Genomic DNA, 19,205 nt, shown 5'->3' with positions numbered 1-19,205 from the left:
TGCTATACCACTTCCTAAATGTCCCATTTGCCGTCACGAACGGGGTCTCGGTCTTCCAGCGGGAGATGGACCGAATGGTTGACCAGCACGGGTTGCAGGCCACGTTCCCGTATCTCGACAACGTAACCATCTGCGGCCACGATCAGCAGGACCACGACGCCAACCTCCAAAAGTTCCTCCAGACCGCTAACGCCCTGAACCTCACATATAACGAGGAATGCGTTTTTAGCACAAACCGTTTGGCCATCCTGGGATACGTAGTGCGCTATGGAGTAATAGGCCCCGACCCCGAACGCATGCGCCCCCTTATGGAATTTCCCCTCCCCCACTGCTCCAAAGCCCTGAAACGTTGCCTGGGCTTCTTTTCATATTACGCCCAGTGGGTCCCCCAGTACGCAGACAAGGCCCGCCCGCTAATACAGTCCACTACCTTCCCCCTGTCGACAGAGGCTCGTCAGGCCTTCAGCCGCATCAAAGCGGATATCGCAAAGGCCACGATGTGCGCCATCGACGAGTCCCTCCCCTTCCAGGTCGAGAGCGACGCATCCGATGTAGCTCTGGCGGCCACCCTTAACCAAGCGGGCAGACCCGTGGCCTTTTTCTCCCGGACCCTCCACGCCTCAGACATCCGCCACTCCTCAGTGGAAAAGGAAGCCCAAGCCATAGTGGAAGCTGTGCAACATTGGAGGCATTATCTGGCCGGCAGGAGATTCACTCTCCTCACCGACCAACGGTCGGTAGCCTTTATGTCCGCTAATGCACAGCGGGGCAAAATTAAGAATGACAAGATCTTAAGGTGGAAAATCGAGCTCTCCACCTTTAACTATGAGATCTTGTACCGTCCCGGAAAGCTGAACGAGCCGTCCGATGCCCTATCCCGCGGCACATGTGCCAACGCACAAATAGACCGCCTCCAAGCCCTCCACGAGGACCTCTGCCAACTGGGGGTCACTCGATTCTACCATTTTGTAAAGTCCCGCAACCTCCCCTACTCTGTGGAGGAGGTCCGTACAGTCACCAGGAACTGCCACATCTGCGCAGAGTGCAAACCGCACTTTTTCAGGCCGGATAGAGCGCACCTGATCAAGGCTTCCCGCCCCTTTGAACACCTCAGTTTGGATTTCAAAGGGCCCCTCCCCTCCACCGACCGCAACGCGTACTTCCTGAACGTGGTGGACGAGTACTCCCGTTTCCCCTTCGCCATCGCCTGCCCCGACATGACAGCGGCCACAGTCATTAAAGCTCTTGGCACCAGATTCACACTGTTCGGTTTCCCCGTGTATATCCATAGCGACAGGGGGTCCTCCTTCATGAGTGACGAGCTGCGCCAGTTCCTGCTCAGCAAGGGCATAGCCTCGAGCAGGACGACCAGCTACAACCCCCGGGGGAACGGGCAAGTAGAGAGGGAGAACGGCACGGTCTGGAAGACCGTCCTACGGTCCAGGGATCTCCCAGTTTCCCGGTGGCAGGAAGTCCTCCCGGATGCTCTCCACTCCATCCGGTCGCTGCTGTGTACCACCACTAACCAAACGCCTCATGAGCGCCTCCTTGTCTTCCCCAGGAAGTCCTCCTCCGGAACGTCGCTGCCGACCTGGCTGGCGGCCCCAGGTCCCATCTTGCTCCGGAAACATGTGCGGGCGCACAAATCGGACCCGTTGGTCGAGAGGGTCCACCTTCTCCACGCAAACCCTCAGTACGCCTATGTGGCGTACCCCGACGGCTGACAGGACACGGTCTCCTTGCGGGACCTGGCGCCCGCCGGCAACACACACATACCCCCGACACCGATCACCTTCTCCCTGCCACCGGCGCACCCCGCGACCGCCCCCTTCCCAGGGGGATCGGTCCTCCTCCCGTGCCCGCCCAGGAGTAAAACAGGAACAAACAGCGAAACGCTCTCGGAGACGACAAAGCCCAAGCAAGCACCTGCGCCACCACCGGGGCTGAGGCGATCGACGAGAAAGACCAAACCGCCCGCTCGACTCGTGGAATCCGCATGACACCAAGAAAAGCAAGATATGAGGACACTTTAGATGCCACTTTAAACTGGTGCTATGTCAGTGCTGGCCCAATTTGTGGAAACCATCGTTTTGTGCCACTGATCTTGGATTCATCCTTTGGGGCTTAGAGGGGGGAAGGATTGGAACAGTTAGGTGACTCGTTTGTAGGTGGTAAGTTCACTAGTTTTGAGGAGTGGCTGGAGAAATATAAGCTTCCTCGAGATAACCAGTTTTGGTGCTACCAGGTATGAAAGTTTGTGCACAAGGGGGCCACTTCCTTCCCCTTGGCCCGCCTGTCTTCGTTGATAGACAGATTTGTCTCGGTGGTGGATGTCGGGGAAGGGAGTGTGTCGGAGATCTATGGCTGGCTGGTGTCAACGGAGCAGGTCCTGTTGGACGAGATTAAAAGGAAGTGGGAGGAGAAATTGGGCCTGGGGTTTGAGGGTGTGGAGTGGAGCGAGGTTCTATATAGAGTCAACTCTACCTCCTCATGTGCCAGACTCAGCCTGATTCAGTTGAAGGTGGGGCACAGGGCACATTTGACAAGGGCACGAATGAGTGGATTTTTTGCAGTCGTCGAAGATATGTACGAGTGGTGCTCTCGGGGCCTGGTGTATCATACACATATGTCCTGGTCCTTCACTAAGCTTGTGAGCTTCTGGGTCTCCCTCTTCAGCAGCATGTCGAGAATTCTTGGGGTTGATTTGGAACCATGGCCTTTGGTGGCTATTTTTGGGATTTCAGATTTACCGGAGTTGCAGACAGGGACGAAAGTGGATGCTCTTCACTTCCTCAATAGCTCAAAAGCGAGTTCTGTTTGTTTGGAAGTATTCGGCCGACCCAGTGCCGAAATGTGGTTAGATGACCTGATGGAGTTTTTGCACTTGGAAAAATATCAAGTATGTAATGAGAGGGTCGGCTGAAAGATTCTACCTGAGGAGGCAGCCATTTATTTCCTATTTCAGTAAGTTGGTCATGGTCAGATGCTAGGGGGGGGCGGGGAGAGGAGGTATTGCGGATTGGTTGTTGTTTCGTTTGGGTCTGGGGAGTGGTGGAAGGGTTGGAATATTGGAACACTTTGTATGTACATGAATGTTAAAATTGTTATATCAGAAAATTTGTAAACAAAAATATATTTTTTTAAAGAATTCAGGGCATGGAAATGGGACATGAATAGTGATGAAGTGAGGCACTATCAATTACCACCAAGACGAGAGTAGTGGAATAATCAAGGCTTTATTGAGCATAGATGTTGTGTCTCCTGTAGCTGGAACCAGAATGGCTGCAGCACCGGCGGGCACACACATTTATACGCCGCCTACTGGGCAGAGCCAGCAGGCAGGGATTTATCCATGTACCTCTACTATACGGCCTTACCGTAATACATGTAATACTACTTAGTGGTGACTATGACATTCACAGAGTCCGGCGGGGGTGGTGGAGAAACATTACAAGTTCAGTCTGTCGGGGGCCTTGACCCTCCTCTGTGATCGCCTCAGTCCTGATTGTGATATGGGCGCCGACTTGGTCACCTGTGGTTTACAGTGAAGAAGATGGCGGCGCATACGGGCCGCACGTGGTTGGCGATGAGCAAGATGGCATCGTCCCTGGGTCGCATGTGGGGGGTGCTGGAACGCCAGGCCTGGAAACAGCGGCGACCGACCGGGCAAACAGAAACAAAGGGTGTCATTCTCCGACCCCCCGCCGGGTCGGAGAATGGCCGTTGGCCGCCGTGATTCCCGCCCCCGCCGAAGTCTCCGGTACCGGAGATTGGGCGAGGGCGGGAATCGGGCCGCACCGGTTGGCGGGACCCCCCGCTCAACTCTCCGGCCCGTATGCCGAAGTCCCGCCCAGAAATTGCCTGTCCCGCCGGCGTAAATCAAAGCTGGTATTTACCGGCGGGACCAGGTGGCGTGGGCGGGCTCCGGGGTCCTGGGGGGGGGCGCGGGGCGATCTGACCCCGGGGGGTGCCCCCACGGTGGCCTGGCCCGCGATCGGGGCCCACCGATCCGCGGGCGGGCTTGTGCCGTGGGGGCACTCTTTCCCTTCCGCCTCCACCATGGCGGAGGCGGAAGAGACTCTCCCCACTGCGCATGCGCGGGAAACTGTCGGCGGACGCTCCCGCCCATGCGCCGCATTTCCGCGCCAGCTGGCGGGGCACCAAACGCCATTTCCGCCAACTGGCGGGGCAGCAAACGCCATTTCCGCCAGCTGGCGGGGCGGAAATCCCTCCGGCGCCGGCCTAGCCCCTCAATGTTGGGGCTCGGCCCCCAAAGATGCGGAGCATTCCGCACCTTTGTGCTGACGCAATGCCCGTCTGATTAGCGCCGTTTTTGGCGCCAGTCGGCGGACATCGCGCCGTTGGGGGAGAATTTCGCCCAAAGTGTCCCTTCTTCCCACATCCATTGCAGGTCACGCTCCGCGCCGCGCAGCGCTGCCTGTGATGTTTGTTCTGCCCACAAAAATAGCACTTGGGCCCCCCAGGGTTGGCTGGCTGCCGCGCGGCGCAGGCTTGCGGTGAGCTGGTTTTGGCAGCTGGTGGGGCCCACGATGCTGCCGCGCGGTCGGGGGCGTATGACTGGACGTCACGGGAGGCCACTTCTAATGAGTTAGCGAGCTACCTAGTTCCCGCAAGATCAAGCGTATCCCTTTCCAGTAGCCGCTGGCGGACATACGCAGACCTCATGCCCGTAACGAAAGCATCTTGAATTAAAGGTTCGGTGTGCTGGACTGCCGAAATTGCCTGGCAGTCAGAGTTCCTAACTAGGATGTGCAGGGCACACCAGAAATCGTCCAGAGATTCCCCGGGGAGTTGCTGTCTCGTGGATAGGAGGTGCCTGGCGTATAGTTGATTGACTGGTTGAACGTAATGTCCCTTCAGGAGCTCCATTGTTCGGAGTAAGTGGGCGCATCCCAGATGAGAGGAAAAATGTCAGGGCTCACCCGTGAATAAAGGACTTGGAGCTTCTGCGAGTCCGAGGGTTCCTCAGCGGATGTTCGGAGGTAGCTTTCGAAGCAGGCTAGCCAGTGCTCAAAGGCGGACGTAGCGTTGGCTGCTTGAGGGCTCAGCTGCAGGCGATCAGGCTTGATGCGGAGATCTATCGTTTAAAAAATCTATGCTCAATAAATTGATGCACTATCGATTACCACCAAGACGAGAGTAGTGGAATAATCAAGGCTTTATTGAGAAAAGATGTTGTGCCTCCTGTAGCTGGAACCAGAATGGCTGCAGCACTGGCGAGCACACACATTTATACGCCGCCTACTGGGCGGAGCCAGCAGGCAGGGATTTACCCATGTACCTCTACTATACAGCCTTACCATAATACATAATACATAATACTGCTTAGTGGTGACTACCACATGTATCTCAAAGTGTAACGATGGCAGTTTGGCACAGATATCCAATGACTAAAACCCCTGCGCATTCACTCCTTTTGCACAGATCCCCAACGAATAAAACTCCTTCCCATTTACTTCCATTGCCAAGATAGACAACGGGAGAAGGTAAAATGGCGAATATGATATTTATATGAGAGGACTTCAAGATGCATAGTAAAATCAATTGAAGATGTTTAACAAACAAGGAAGTGTGTGGCTAACAAACAAGGAAACATTGATCGAGTGTACCAAAGGTCTGAAATAAAAACAAGAAAGGCTATCAGTGGGAGTAAATCGAATGATATAACTGCCGTTGCATGTACCAACTAGTCATGTTTTCTCTCTCTGATCACAGGTCCGGGTCTTCACCTTCTCAGTCGGACAGCACAACTATGATGTCACACCTCTGCAGTGGATGGCATGTGCAAATAAAGGTATGAGAGACATTGGTGCACAATTACAGGCGTAGGGTGTTGGCACAGTTAAAGCCGCAGTTTCCAGAACGGTGTGTTAGTGCTGTCATAGACACAGTGTATTAGTGTAGACTCAGGCATAGTTTCACAAAGGCTGTATTAGCATAGTTACAGGTACTGCATGTCAGCACTGTCATTGACATTGGATAGTAGAGCAGTCAGAGAAATGGTGCATTAGTGTAGTCAGAGACACAGGGTTGTCATGATATGCAAACATGCAGCTAATGAACACATAGAATAGGACACGACCAATGAGCAGTCAGGACACTCAGGGGTGATTAGTAAGTTTGCAGACGACACAGAGGTTGGTGGAATTGCGGATAACGATGAGGACTGTCAGAGGATACAGCAGGATTTAGATCGTTTGGAGACTTGGGTGGAGAGATGGCAGATGGAGTTTAATCCGGACAAATGAGGGGTAATGCATTTTGGAAGGTCCAATGCAGGTAGGGAATATACAGTGAATGGGAGAACCCTCAAGAGTATTGAATGTCAGAGAGATCTAGGTGTACAGGTCCACAGGTCACTGAAAGGGGCAACACAGGTGGAGAAGGTAGTCAAGAAGGCATACAGCATGCTTGCCTTCATTGGCCGGGCCAATGAGTATAAGAATTAGCAAGTCATGTTGCAGCTGTATAGAACCTTAGTTAGGCCACACTTGGAGTAATGTTCAATTCTGGTCACCACACTACCAGCAGGATGTGGAGGCTTTAGAGAGGGTGCAGAAGAGATTTACCAGAATGTTGCCTGGTATGGAGGCATTAGCTATGAGGAGCGGTTGAATAAACTCGGTTTGTTCTCACTGGAACGACGGAGGTTGAGGGATGACCTGATAGAAGTCTACAAACATATGAGGGGCATAGACAGGGTGGATAGTCAGAGACATTTTCCCAGGGTAGAGGTGTCAATTACTAGGGGGCATAGGTTTAAGGTGCGAGGGGCAAGGTTTAGAGGAGATGTACGAGGCAAGTTTTTTTTACACAGTGGGTAGTGGGTGCCTGGAACTCACTGCCGGAGGAGGTGGTGGAAGCAGGGTCGATCGTGACATTTAAGGGGCATCTTGACAAATACATGAATAGGATGGGAATAGAGGGATACGGACCCCGGAAGTGTAGAAGATTGTAGATTAGTCGGGCAGCATGGTCGGCACAGGCTTGGAGGGCCGAAGGGCCTGTTCCTGTGCCGTACTTTTCTTTGTTCTTTGTTCTTTGGGTGGTATCTCACTAGAAAAGGGATGAGGCACTCACACCCCGCCTCTTTCCACAGACCAACATCTACAGAGTGAGACAGGGTGTATTCTCAGCATCACACCCCAGCATGTGGCTTAGAGCAAGGCTGGTTCAGTTACTAAATTGAGATTAGCAGAGAGTCAAACTCATTGAGAACTGTGTTAATAGTTCAATAAAACACATTGAACTCACTTCAAAGTCTGGAGCATTTTCTGCTCAAAACTGCATTGAATGGCAGCTTGTGTTATTCCAAATTACATAACACAACACAACAAGGGTCATAGCACAGTTAAAGGCATGATATATTAACACAGCCAAGGGTACAAGGCGGTAGAGCCGTTACAGGCACAGGGGGGGGCGATTCTTCAAAATGGAGACGAAGTGTTCGCGCCGTCGTGAACGCCGTCACGTTTCATGACGGCGCGAAACGGGCACCGGGACGACCGATTCTGTCCCCCACAGGGGGCCAGCACGGCGCTGGAGTGGCTCACGCTGCTCCAGCCTCCCTTCCCAGCGCCAAATGGGCGCCGCGCCAACCCACGCATGCGCAGTTGGGCACGCCACCCTGCGCATGCGTGGGGGAGTTCTTCAGTGCGCCGGCCCCGACGCAACATGGCGTGGGGATTCAGGGGCCGGCCGTGCAACAAAGCAGGCCCGGGGGGGGGGGGGGGGGGGGGGGGGGAGAGGCCGGTCCGCCGATCGGTGGGCCCCGATTGCGGGCCAGACCCCATCAGGGTCGTGGCGCCCTGGCGACGATCCACCGGCCAGTCGTGGGGCTCAGAGAATTGCCCCCAGGGTGTATGAGCACAGGCATAATCACAGGGCAGTAACATAGACAGAGGGTTTGTTAGGACAGTCACAGGCACAAACACAGAAAAAGATATTAACACAATTATAGGCATGATTACAGGTGCAGGGAGTTAGCACAATTACAATTTCAGTGGATAAACACAGTTCCTGGCACAGAGTAATTAACAGAGCTCCAGGGGCTCTGAGAGAGGCACAAGGTACTAGCAAAGTTATGTGCACTTGTCAAAGCCACCAGCTGTTCATATAGCTATAGACCCATGTTGTCAACATATTTAAAGTCACAGTTACAGGCATGGATACCAGCACAATCACATTGTGATGGTGCAGTTACCAGGAAAGGATGGTACCTCAGTCAGACAGATGGGGTGGAACCTCAGTCAGACGCAGGGGGCGGGATTCTCCACTCCCGTGCCGAAGTGGCCGTGCCGTCGTGGATGGCGTCGAGGTTCACGACGACGCGAAACGGCCATGATCCCGACCGATTCAGGCCCTGACAATGGGTCAGTATCGGGGCCGCGTCATCTACACGCGCCAGGCCTTGTCGCCCACGTAAAGGCGGTACCGCATAGATGACGCGGCCGGCGCCGCATTACTGGCGTCATCCGCGCATGCGCGGTTGCCGTCCTCTCTAAGTCTGCCCCGCAAGAAGATGGCGGACGGATCTTGCGGGGCCACGGAAGGTAGGAGGTCCTCCTTCAGAGAGGACGGCCCGACGATCGGTGGTCACTGATCGCGGGCCACCCCACATTTCAGGTACCCCCCGGTGCAAGATCCGCCCTCACCCCCCCGCAGGTCGCCCCCCCAGCGTTCACGCACCGTTCACGACGGCAGCGACCAGGTGTGGACGGCGCTGGGGGGGAACCCGCCATTTTGGTCTGGCCGCTCGGCCCACCCGGGCCTGAGAATAGCGGAGGTGCTGGAGAATTGCCATTTTGGGTGTCTCCGGCGATTCTCCGGCCTGCGGCCCGCGGAACTCGACGGGGCCGTTCCCGCCGCTTGGGAGAATCGCGGGAGGGCGTCGGACCGGCGTCACGGGAAATTTTGGCGGACAGTGTAGTAGCTCAGTCAGACACAGAGTTAGTAGCTCTATCAGGCACACAGTGTGGTAGCTCAGTCAGACACACAGCTCAGTCAGACACAGTGCGGTAGCTCAGTCAAACACACAATGTACTAGCTCAGTCAAACACGCACAGTGTAGTAGCTCAGTCAGACTCAGAGTTAGTAGCTCTATCAGGTACACAGTGTGGTAGCTCAGTCAAACACACAGTGGGGTAGCTCAGTCAAACACAGTGTGGTAGCTCAGTCAAACACACACAGTGTGGTAGCTCAGTCAAACACACACAGTGTGTAGCTCAGTCAGACACAGAGTGTAGTAGCTCTATCAGGCACACAGTGTGGTAGCTCAGTCAGACACACACAATGTAGTAGCTCTATCAGGCACACAGTGTGGTAGCTCAGTCAGACACATAGCTCAGTCAGACACACATAATGTAGTAGCTCAGTCAGACACACACAGTGTATAGCTCAGTCAGACACACACACAATGTAGTAGCTCAGTCAGACACACACACAATGTAGTAGCTCAGTCAGACACACAGTGTGGTAGCTCAGTCAGACACACGCAGTGTAGTAGCTCAGTCAGACACACACAGTGTGGTAGCTCAGTCAGACACACACAGTGTGGTAGCTCAGTCAGACACACACAGTGTGGTAGCTCAGTCAGACACGCACACTGTGGTAGCTCAGTCAGACAGTGTGGTTGATGTGCCATCAATTAACACAAGATGAGTAGTGAACAAAACTGTGGCATTAATAAGCTAAACAGAAAGCCTCCTGGCCACTGATTCCGAACTGGGGCAGGGCCAGAGATCAGCCACCTTTATACCGAGCCCGAGGGGAGGCGGAGCCATCAGGCAGTGGTTTACCACAATACATGTAGTACAGTAACAGTTTACCACAATACATATAACACACTAACAGTGGTTTACCACATTCACCGCCTGTTAAAAAAAGAGTCCAGCAGGGGTGAAGCGGCCTTAAAGGTCAAGTCTGTCAGGGGCTTTGACCTACCGCCGTGATCGCCTCAGTCCCGGCTGTGGTGTGTGCACTGGTGTTGAGACCTGCGCGTCCGGGAACGTGTTGTTTTCTTCTTCGCCCAGTAGTTGAGTCGGTGTAGGAGAGGGCGGTGTAGGGGCGGGGGTGGTGGTGATGGTCGCCGGTGGGCCTGCGGGTGCCAAATCTTGAAGTCGCGGCCGCTGACGGCATTCCCGCGCATGCGCAGTGGAGGGAGTCTCTTCCGCCTCCGCCATGGTGGAGTCCGTGGCGAAAGCGGAAGGGAAAGAGTGCCCCCACGGCACAGGCCCTCCCACGGATCAGTGGGCCCCGATCGTGGGCCAGGCCACCGTGGGGGCAGCCCCCGGGGCCAGATCGCCCCGCGCCCCCCCCCAGGACCCCGGAGCCCGCCCGCGCCACCTTGTCCCGCCGGTAAGGTAGGTGGTTTAATCTACACCGGCGGGACAGGCATTTTAGCGGCGGGACTTTGGCCCATCCGGGCCGGAGAATCGCCGGGGGGGGGGCCCCGCCAACCGGCGCGGCGCGATTCCCGCCCCCGCCGAATATTCGGTGCCAGAGAATTCGGCAACCTGCTGGGGCGGGATTCACGCCAGCCCCCGGCGATTCTCCGACCCGGCGGGGGGTCGGAGAATCTCGCCCATTAAGTGGAAACTCTTTAGATCAAATAGTTTGGATGGGGTGGCGTTTGTGCAGTGTGTCCAGGAAGCTTTTCTAACACAGTATGTAGATTGTCTGACCAGAAGGGAGGCCATATTGGATTTAGCACTTGGTAATGAACCAGGGCAAGTGATAGATTTGTTAGTGGGGGAGCATTTTGGAGATAGTGACCACAATTCTGTGACTTTCACTTTAGTAATGGAGAGGGATAGGTGCATGCAACAGGGCAAGGTTTACAATTGGGGGAAGGGTAAATACGATGTTGTCAGACAAGAATTGAAGTGTATAGTTGGGAACATAGGCTGTCACGGAAGGACACAAGTGAAATGAGGAACTTGTTCAAGGAACAGGTACTACGTGTTCTTGATATGTATGTCCCTGTCAGGCAGGGAAGAGATGGTCGAGTGAGGGAACCATGGTTGATAAGAGAGGTTGAATGTCTTGTTAAGAGGAAGAAGGAGACTTATGTAAGGCTGAGGAAACAAGGTTCAGACAGGGTGCTGGAGGGATACAAGATAACCAGGAGGGAACTGAAGAAAGGGATTAGGAGAGCTAAGAGAGGGCATGAAAAATCTTTGGCGGGTAGGATCAAGGAAAACACCAAGGCATTTTACACCTATGTGTGAAATATGAGAATGACTAGAGCGAGGGTTGGTCCAATCAAGAACAGTTACGGGAGATTGAGTCTGAAGAGATAGGAGAGGTCTTGAATGAGTACTTTTCTTCAGTATTTACAAATGAGAGGGGCCATATTGTTGGAGAGGACAATGCGAAAGAGACTGGTAAGCTCGAGGAAATACTTGTGAGGAAGGAAGATGTGTTGGGCATTTTGAAAAACTTGAGGATAGACAAGTCCTGCAGGCCTGACGGGATATATCCAAGGAATCTATGGGAAGCAAGAGACGAAATTGCAGAGCCGTTGGCAATGATCTTTTCGTCCTCACTGTCAACAGGGGTGGTACCCAGGGGATTGGAGAGTGGCGAATGTCGTGTCCCTGTTCAAAAAAGGGAATAGGGATAACCCTGGGAATTACAGGCGAGTTAGTCTTACTTCGGTGATAGGCAAAATAATGGAAAGGGTACTGAGGGAAAGGATTTCTGAGCATCTGGAAAGACACTGCTTGATTAGGGATAGTCAGCACGGATTTGTGAGGGGTAGGTCTTGCCTTACAAGTCTTATTGAATTCTTTGAGGAGGTGACCAAGCTTGTGGATGAAGGTAAAGCAGTGGATGTAGTGTACATGGATTTTAGTAAGGCATTTGATAAGGTTCCCCATGGTAGGCTTATGCAGAAAGTAAGGAGGCATGGGGTAGTGGGACATTTGGCTAGTTGGATAACGAACTGGCTAACCGATAGAAATCAGAGTGGTGGTGGATGGCAAATATTCAGTCTGGAGCCCAGTTACCAGTGGCATACCGCAGGTATCAGTTCTGGGGCCTCTGATGTTTGTGATTTTCATTGATGACTTGGATGAGGGAGTTGAAGGGTGGGTCAGTAAATTTGCAGATGATACGAAGATTGGTGGAGTTGTGGATAATGTGGAGGGCTGTTGTCAGCTGCAAAGAGACATAGCTAGGATGCAGAGCTGGGCTGAGAAGTGGCAGATGGAGTTTAACCCTGAAAAGTGTGAGGTTGTCCATTTTGGAAGGACAAATATGAATGCGGAATACAGGGTTAACGGTAGGGTTCTTGGCAATGTGGAGGAGCAGAGAGATCTTGGGGTCTATGTTTATACATCTTTGAAAGTTGCCACTCAAGTGGATAGAGCTGTGAAGAAGTCCTATGGTGTGCTAGCGTTCATTAACAGAGGGATTGAATTTAAGAGCCGTGAGTGATGATGCAGCTGTACAAAACCTTGGTAAGGCCACATTTGGAGTACTGTGTACAGTTCTGGTTGCTTCATTTTAGGAAGGATGTGGAAGCTTTGGAAAAGGTGCAAAGGAGATTTACCAGGATGTTGCCTGGAATAGAGATTAGGTCTTACGAGGAAAGGTTGAGGGTGCTAGGCCTTTTCTCATTAGAACGGAGAAGTATGAGGGGCGACTTGATAGAGGTTTATAAGATGATCAGGGGAATAGATAGAGTAGACAGTCAGAGACTTTTTCCCCGGGTGGAACAAACCATTACAAGGGGACATAAATTTAAGGCGAATGGTGTAAGATATAGGGGGGATGTCAGAGGTAGGTTCTTTACCCAGAGAGTAGTGGGGGCATGGAATGCACTGCCTGTGGAAGTAGTTGAGTCAGAAACATTAGGGACCTTCAAGCAGCTATTGGATAGGTACATGGATTATGGTAGAATTATATAGTGTAGATTAATTTGTTCTCAAGGGCAGCACGGTAGCATTGTGGATAGCACAATTGCTTCACAGCTCCAGGATACCAAGTTCGATTCCGGCTTGGGTCGCTGTCTGTGCGGAGTCTGCACATCCTCCCCGTGTGTGCGTGGGTTTCCTCCGGGTGCTCCGGTTTCCTCCCACAGTCCAAAGATGTGCAGGCTAGGTGGATTGGCCATGATAAATTGCCCTTAGTGTCCAAAATTGCCCTTAGTGTTGGGTAGGGTTACTGGGTTGTGGGGATAGGGTGGAGGTGTTGACCTTGGGTAGGGTGCTCTTTCCAAGAGCCGGTGCAGACTCGATGGGCCGAATGGCCTCCTTCTGCACTGTAAATTCTATGATAATCTATGATTAATCTAGGACAAAGGTTCAGCACAACATCGTGGGCCGAAGTGCCTGTTCTGTGCCGTATTTTTCTATGTTCTATGTTCTAAGATATCGTAGTTGTAGGTGGAGAGTTTGATCCTCCATCTCAGAATCTTGTCGTTCTTGATTTTGCCCCACTGTATTATTAAATATGAAGGCAACCGATCGTTGGTCGGTGAGGAGAGTGAATCGCCTGCCGGCCAGGTAATGCCTCCAATGTCGCACAGCTTCTACAATGGCTTGAGCTTCCTTTTCGATGGAGGAGTGTCGAATTTCAGAGGCATGGAGGGTACGGGAGAAGAAAGCCACGGGCCTGCCCGCCTGGTTGAGGGTAGCGGCCAGGGCAAAGTCCGATGCATCGTTCTCCACTTGGAACAGAATGGACTCGTCCACAGCGTGCATCGCAGCTTTGGCAATATCTGCCTTGATGCGGTTGAAGGCTAGATGGGCTTCAGCCGTCAGGGGAAAAATGGTGGATTTAATGAGTTGGCGGGCCTTGTCCGCATCATTGGGGACCCACTGGGCATAATAAGAGAAGAACCCCAGGCATCTCTTCAGGGCCTTGGGGCAGTGGGGGAGGGGAAGTTACAGGAGGAGGCGCATGCAGTCGGGGTCGGACCCTAGGACTCCTTTTTCCACAACGTAGCCAAGGATGACTAGGCAGGTTGTGCGCAAAACGCATTTCTCCTTATTGTATGTGAGGTTAAGGAGCTTAGCGGTGTGGAGGAAATGCCGGAGGTTTGCGTCATGGTCCTGCTGATCATGGCCGCAGATGGTGACATTATCTAGGTACGGGAACGTGGCCCGCAGCCCGTACTGGTCAACCATTTGGTCCATTTCTCGCTGGAAGACCGAGACGCCGAAGGGAACCCTGAGGAAGTGGTAGAGGCGGCCGTCTGCCTCGAAGGCAGTGTATTGGCGGTCCTCCGGGCTGATAGGGAGCTGGTGGTACGCGGACTTCAAGTGAACAGTGGAGAAGACTCAATATTGCGCAATCTGATTGACCATGTCAGATATGCGGGGGAGGGGGTACGCATTGAGCTGCGTGTACCGGTTGATCGTCTGACTGTAGTCGATGACCATCCGGTGCTTCTCCCCAGTCTTGATGACCACCACTTGGGCTCTCCAGGGGCTCGTACTAGCCTCAATGATCCCCTCTCGTAGGAGTCGCTGGACCTCCGACCTGATAAAGGCCCTGTCCCGGGCACTGTATCGTCTGCTCCTCGTGGCGACGGGCTTACAGTCCGAGGTGAGGTTAGCGAAGAGCGAGGGTGGGGCGGCCTTAAGGGTCGCGAGGCTACAGACGGTGAGGGGGCGCAGGGGTCCACCGAACTTTAAGGTAAGGCTTTGGAGGTGGCACTGAAAGTCGAGCCCCAGTAATAGGGCAGCGCAGAGATGGGGGAGGACGTAGAGCTTAAAGTTAATGTACTCTACGTCTTGTACCAAAAGGGTCGCGACACAGTACCCCCGGAGTTCTATGGAATGTGATCCGGAAGCCACGGAAATTTTCTGGGTCGCGGGTAAAATTGGGAGGGAGCAGCGCCGTACCGTATCTGGGTGGATAAAGCTGTCTGTGCACCCGGAGTCGAAGAGGCAGGCCGTCTCGTGCCCGTTGATCCGGACGGTCATCGTGGATTTCGTGAGATGGTGAGGTTGAGACTGGTCGAGTGTGATGGAGGCGAGCTTCGGAAGGTGGTGGGCGGACTGGTTGGAGGTAGCGGTGGCCAGCGTCCGACCGGGTGAGCAGGGGTCCCGGGAGGCGGTGGAGTGGTTCCAAAATGGCGTCCCTCGTGTCGCACGTGGCGGGTGGCATCGAAGGTGGCGGCAAAGATGGCGGCACCCACGGGTCACATATGGCGGGTGGCGCGGCAGATGGGGGCGGTCCCGACAGACAACAGGCAGCGCTGTTGGGCCTAGGAACTTTAGGGACAGGTCGGGCCTGGCAGACTTTGGCGAAGAGGCCCTTCCTCCCACACCCGTTGCAAATCGTGCAGGGCAGCATTGGCCGGGGTGCTTACCCTGGCTGCAAAAGTAGCATTTTGGGCTTCCGGCGTTGGCGGGCTGCTGTGCGGCACAGGCTTGCGCCGCACTCGAGTTGGGTGATGGTGGCGTCCACGAGGGTGCAGCGTGGTCGGAGGTGTAGGCCTCCATGTTCTGGAAAGCCACTTCCAGCAAGTTTGAGAGGTGCACTGTCTCTGGGAGGCCGAGTGTACCCCCTTCCAGCAAGCGCTGGCGGATGTAATTGGATTTAATGCCCGCGACATAGGCGTCCCTGACCAGCAGCTCCCTGTGTTGGACAGCCGATACCGCCTGGCAAGCACAGTTCGGGCCGAGAACCCGCAAGGCATGCAGGAATTCGGCTTGTGACTCTCCATTGTGGCAAGGAGGTGCTTGGCGTACACCTCATTTACTGCCTTTACATACTGTCCCTTCAGCAGCTTATCGCCTCTGTATACGAGGGGGCGTCACTGATAAGAAGGAAAACTTGCGGGCTCACCCGTGCGTTGAGTATTTGAAGCTTTTGGACGTCGGTGACGTCGTCGGTGGAGGATCCGAGATAAGCTTCGAAGCAGCTTAGCCAGTGCTCGAATGTCGCAGTGGCATCGGCTGCTTGTGGGTCCAGCTCCAGGCAATCAGGCTTGAGTGATGAATTCATCTTAAAAGTTTAGCTTATTAAATTGATGTGCCATCAATTAACACAAGACAAGTAGTGAACAAAACTGTGGCTTTAATAAGCTAAACAGAAAGCCCCCTGGCCACTGATCCTGAACTGGGGCAGGGCAGGAGGTCAGCCACCTTTATACCGAGCCCGAGGGGAGGCGGAGCCATCAGGCAGTGGTTTACCACAATACATGTAGTACAGTAACAGTTTACCACAATACATATAATACACTAACAGTGGTTTACCACAGTGGTATCTCAGTCAAACAGTGTGGTAGCTCAGTCAAACAGTGTGGTAGCTCAGTCAGACAGTGTGATAGCTCAGTCAGACACACATATTGTGGTAGCTCATCAGACACTCACACTGTGGTAGCTCAGTCAGAGACACACTGTTTGGTAGCTCAGTCTGACACATAGCATGGAGCACAGTCAGACACGTGGAATGGAAGCTCGCTTACAGCCATGGCTACACATTTATAGCCCTGGTCACAGATGCAGTGTGTTAGCATTAGTTACAAGCTCAATGAGAAACACAGACCATTGGGACATCTGCATGCGCTGTGACAAGCACGGTGTGGTGGTGCTGTTATGGGCACAGTTAAGCACTGAGTACGGAAATGATAAGTAGATTGTCATCTGTATTATCATCTGTATGTAAATAATAATATATGTATAACTGTTGTAGTTCCAGCATCAGACCACCAGGTGGTGTGAGTATGCAGAAATGTGACCCGGACACACTATGGGCTGGATTCTCCGCACCCAGACGGCGCCGGGGCGGAGAATCCATTTTTGCGCATAAAACCGGGACTAGCGTCGGTTCCCCGATTCTCCAGGCCTCGAAAAACCGAGTACGCCGCGCCGCAAAGCATCTACCTGTGGCCATTGCTGGAGGCCCCCACCCGCCATTCTCCGCCCCCGACTGGCCGAAGTCGCTACGGTGTGGCTCTAATATGGTCCTGCCGGACGGGATACTAGCATGGCGGCTGCAGACTCAGTCCACGGCTGCCCTGGTCGGGGACGGGCCGATCGGAGGGCAGGGGGGCCTTATACGCGGCCGGGTAATGTTCGAGCAGGCAGTTAATGTCAGGCACGCGGCCGATCGGGGGGTCTATTTTTAATGTCCAGCTCCGTGGTCTGAGTCTGCCATGGAGCATGACATGGCCGTTCGAGGCCGCCGCCGTGTGCATGCGTGGCTTCCGACCCGGAAGTGCGGGGGCCTGGATCTGCAGCAAAAGCTGCTGGTTTTACGCCGGGTCCCTGCTAGCCCCCTGCAGGGCTAGGAATATGTGGCCCTTTCATGACAGTTTTTCTTGTGTGAAAGTCCACAGATTTGATGATGGCGTGGGGACATAGTCGCAAATTCATTGAATCCAGGAGAAGGTGTTCGTAAGGAGTTTGTAGCAGTTGTATATTAGAGCAGCTCTGTAGTACCTCAGTGTAAGTTAATGTTTGACCATTATTTCCAACTGTATTAATCATAGATATTTTAGTAATTAGTTAGTGTAAGTAATACATAACTTTGTTTGTAAAACAAGGTCTAATGTTATTTGTTCACACTACAATATCAAGATTCAACATCAGCCCAATCAAAGAACATTACATGGTACCGAGAAGTGGATGTAGAAAGAGAACGGTTAGGGAAAGTTAGCTACGTTGAGAAGACACAAGAGGGCAATTGGAGACTAGGATAAAATTGGCTGTAAAACAAAATACTACCAGGATCGTTGAAGTGAGATGGAGACTCCCAACCAACTGCCCAGGACTGGTAATGTAGATGCGAACTGGCGTGCTTTCAAGCAACAGTTCATGTTTTACATGCAGGCTCTTGGTCTCCAAGAAGTTTCAGACGAGAGAAAAATAGCGCTCCTAATGACAGTAGCTGGTCCCCAAGCAATAGATTTGTACAATACCTTTCAATTTGTTTTGGAGGAAGACACGAAGAGCTGCTTAAAGATAATCGAGCAATTCGATAACTATTGCTATCCTCAAAAAAATGAAACGTTCGAGCAGTACATGTTCAGGATGAGACAGCAAAAATTGGGCGAAACATTTGACTGGTTTGTCACGGATCTTCGTCTCAAAGCGCAAACCTGCAATTTTCCAGATCTCCATGAGTCATTGATAAAAGACCAAATCGTATACGTATACAGTTTACAATGTGATAAATTGCGCAAGTGATTGCTGAGGGAAAGCGATTTAAAATTTGCAGATACCATTAAAATCTACAAGGCCAGTGAGATAGCTCAAAAGCAGATCATTTAGAACCAGACCCGTGAAAGTGGCGGGAAAAAAAGAGGGCTTTTCAAAAGCATAAACAAACACACTACTACAACTGCTCCAGCAGAATGTTGGATGGTTTGGGACCAGATGATACCGTCAGGGTTGAGACACCGCAAGGATGGTCGATGATTGCCAAGTCCCAACTCCTTTGTCGTTCTCACAGATCAAGGCTCAATATTGAGACCCAATCACAGAGCGTTGTTAAAGCTCAAGGCGAACCAACCGATTACTCTTCAATCAAGACTGGATGATGGGGTTGCACCTCCTCGCACACCTGAGACTATGCACGCAGCTGTAGAAACGCCGAATATTGAAGCAACCAATGAGCAAGTTAGCTTACCGGAAAATAACCAGACTACCTTGTCTTCATCTCAAGCACTTCAACGGTCCACCAGGGTTCGAAGACAACCTGATAGACTTAATTTATGAACATGACCAGCCTGATTATTTGAATGTATACAGAGTTATATCAACGCTGTTAGTAAAAATGTAAATACTTTGAAGCTACAAATGTATCTAAAAAGAAAAAAAAACATTTCCAAAGAAAGGGGTATGCGATGATAAGTAGCTTGTCACATTATTATATGTATGTAAATATTAATATATGTATAAGTATTGTAGTTCCAGCATCCGGCCATCAGGTGGTGTGAGTATGCTGACACATGACCCGGATACACCATGTGTTCCAGGAGAAGGTGTCAGTAAAGAGTTTGTAGCAGTCGCATATTAGAGTAGTATCTCAGTGTAAGTTAGTGTTGGACCATTATTTCCAACTGTAATCCGTCAGTGTAGTGTTAGTAATAAGTAACTTTTTTTATAAAACAAAGGCTGATGGTCTTTGTTCATGCAACAATATCAAGATTCAAGATCAATCCAATCAAAGAACGTTACAGGTATTATCACAAGCCTGGGGCGAGATTCTCCGACCCCCCCGCT

The 19,205-nt window shown here is 52.4% G+C and overlaps 1 protein-coding gene across 4 annotated transcripts in view; it reads left to right on the top strand.

Annotated features, from left to right (window-relative positions):
* The window catches only part of cacna2d2a (calcium channel, voltage-dependent, alpha 2/delta subunit 2a), a 1,719,882-nt gene that overhangs the window by 1,326,829 nt on the left and 373,848 nt on the right, over nt 1-19,205 (top strand). For all 4 annotated transcript variants that reach the window (XM_072472012.1, XM_072472009.1, XM_072472008.1 and 1 more), the window contains one exon: nt 5,737-5,815. In XM_072472012.1, coding sequence (XP_072328113.1) covers nt 5,737-5,815 — 79 coding nt within the window. The remainder of the gene's footprint in view (nt 1-5,736; nt 5,816-19,205) is intronic.

Source organism: Scyliorhinus torazame, chromosome 13 (assembly GCF_047496885.1).
Source record: "Scyliorhinus torazame isolate Kashiwa2021f chromosome 13, sScyTor2.1, whole genome shotgun sequence".
NCBI lineage: Eukaryota > Metazoa > Chordata > Chondrichthyes > Carcharhiniformes > Scyliorhinidae > Scyliorhinus > Scyliorhinus torazame.
Note: the sequence above shows the minus strand (reverse complement) of the source record. Positions and strands in the feature narration are given on the sequence as shown.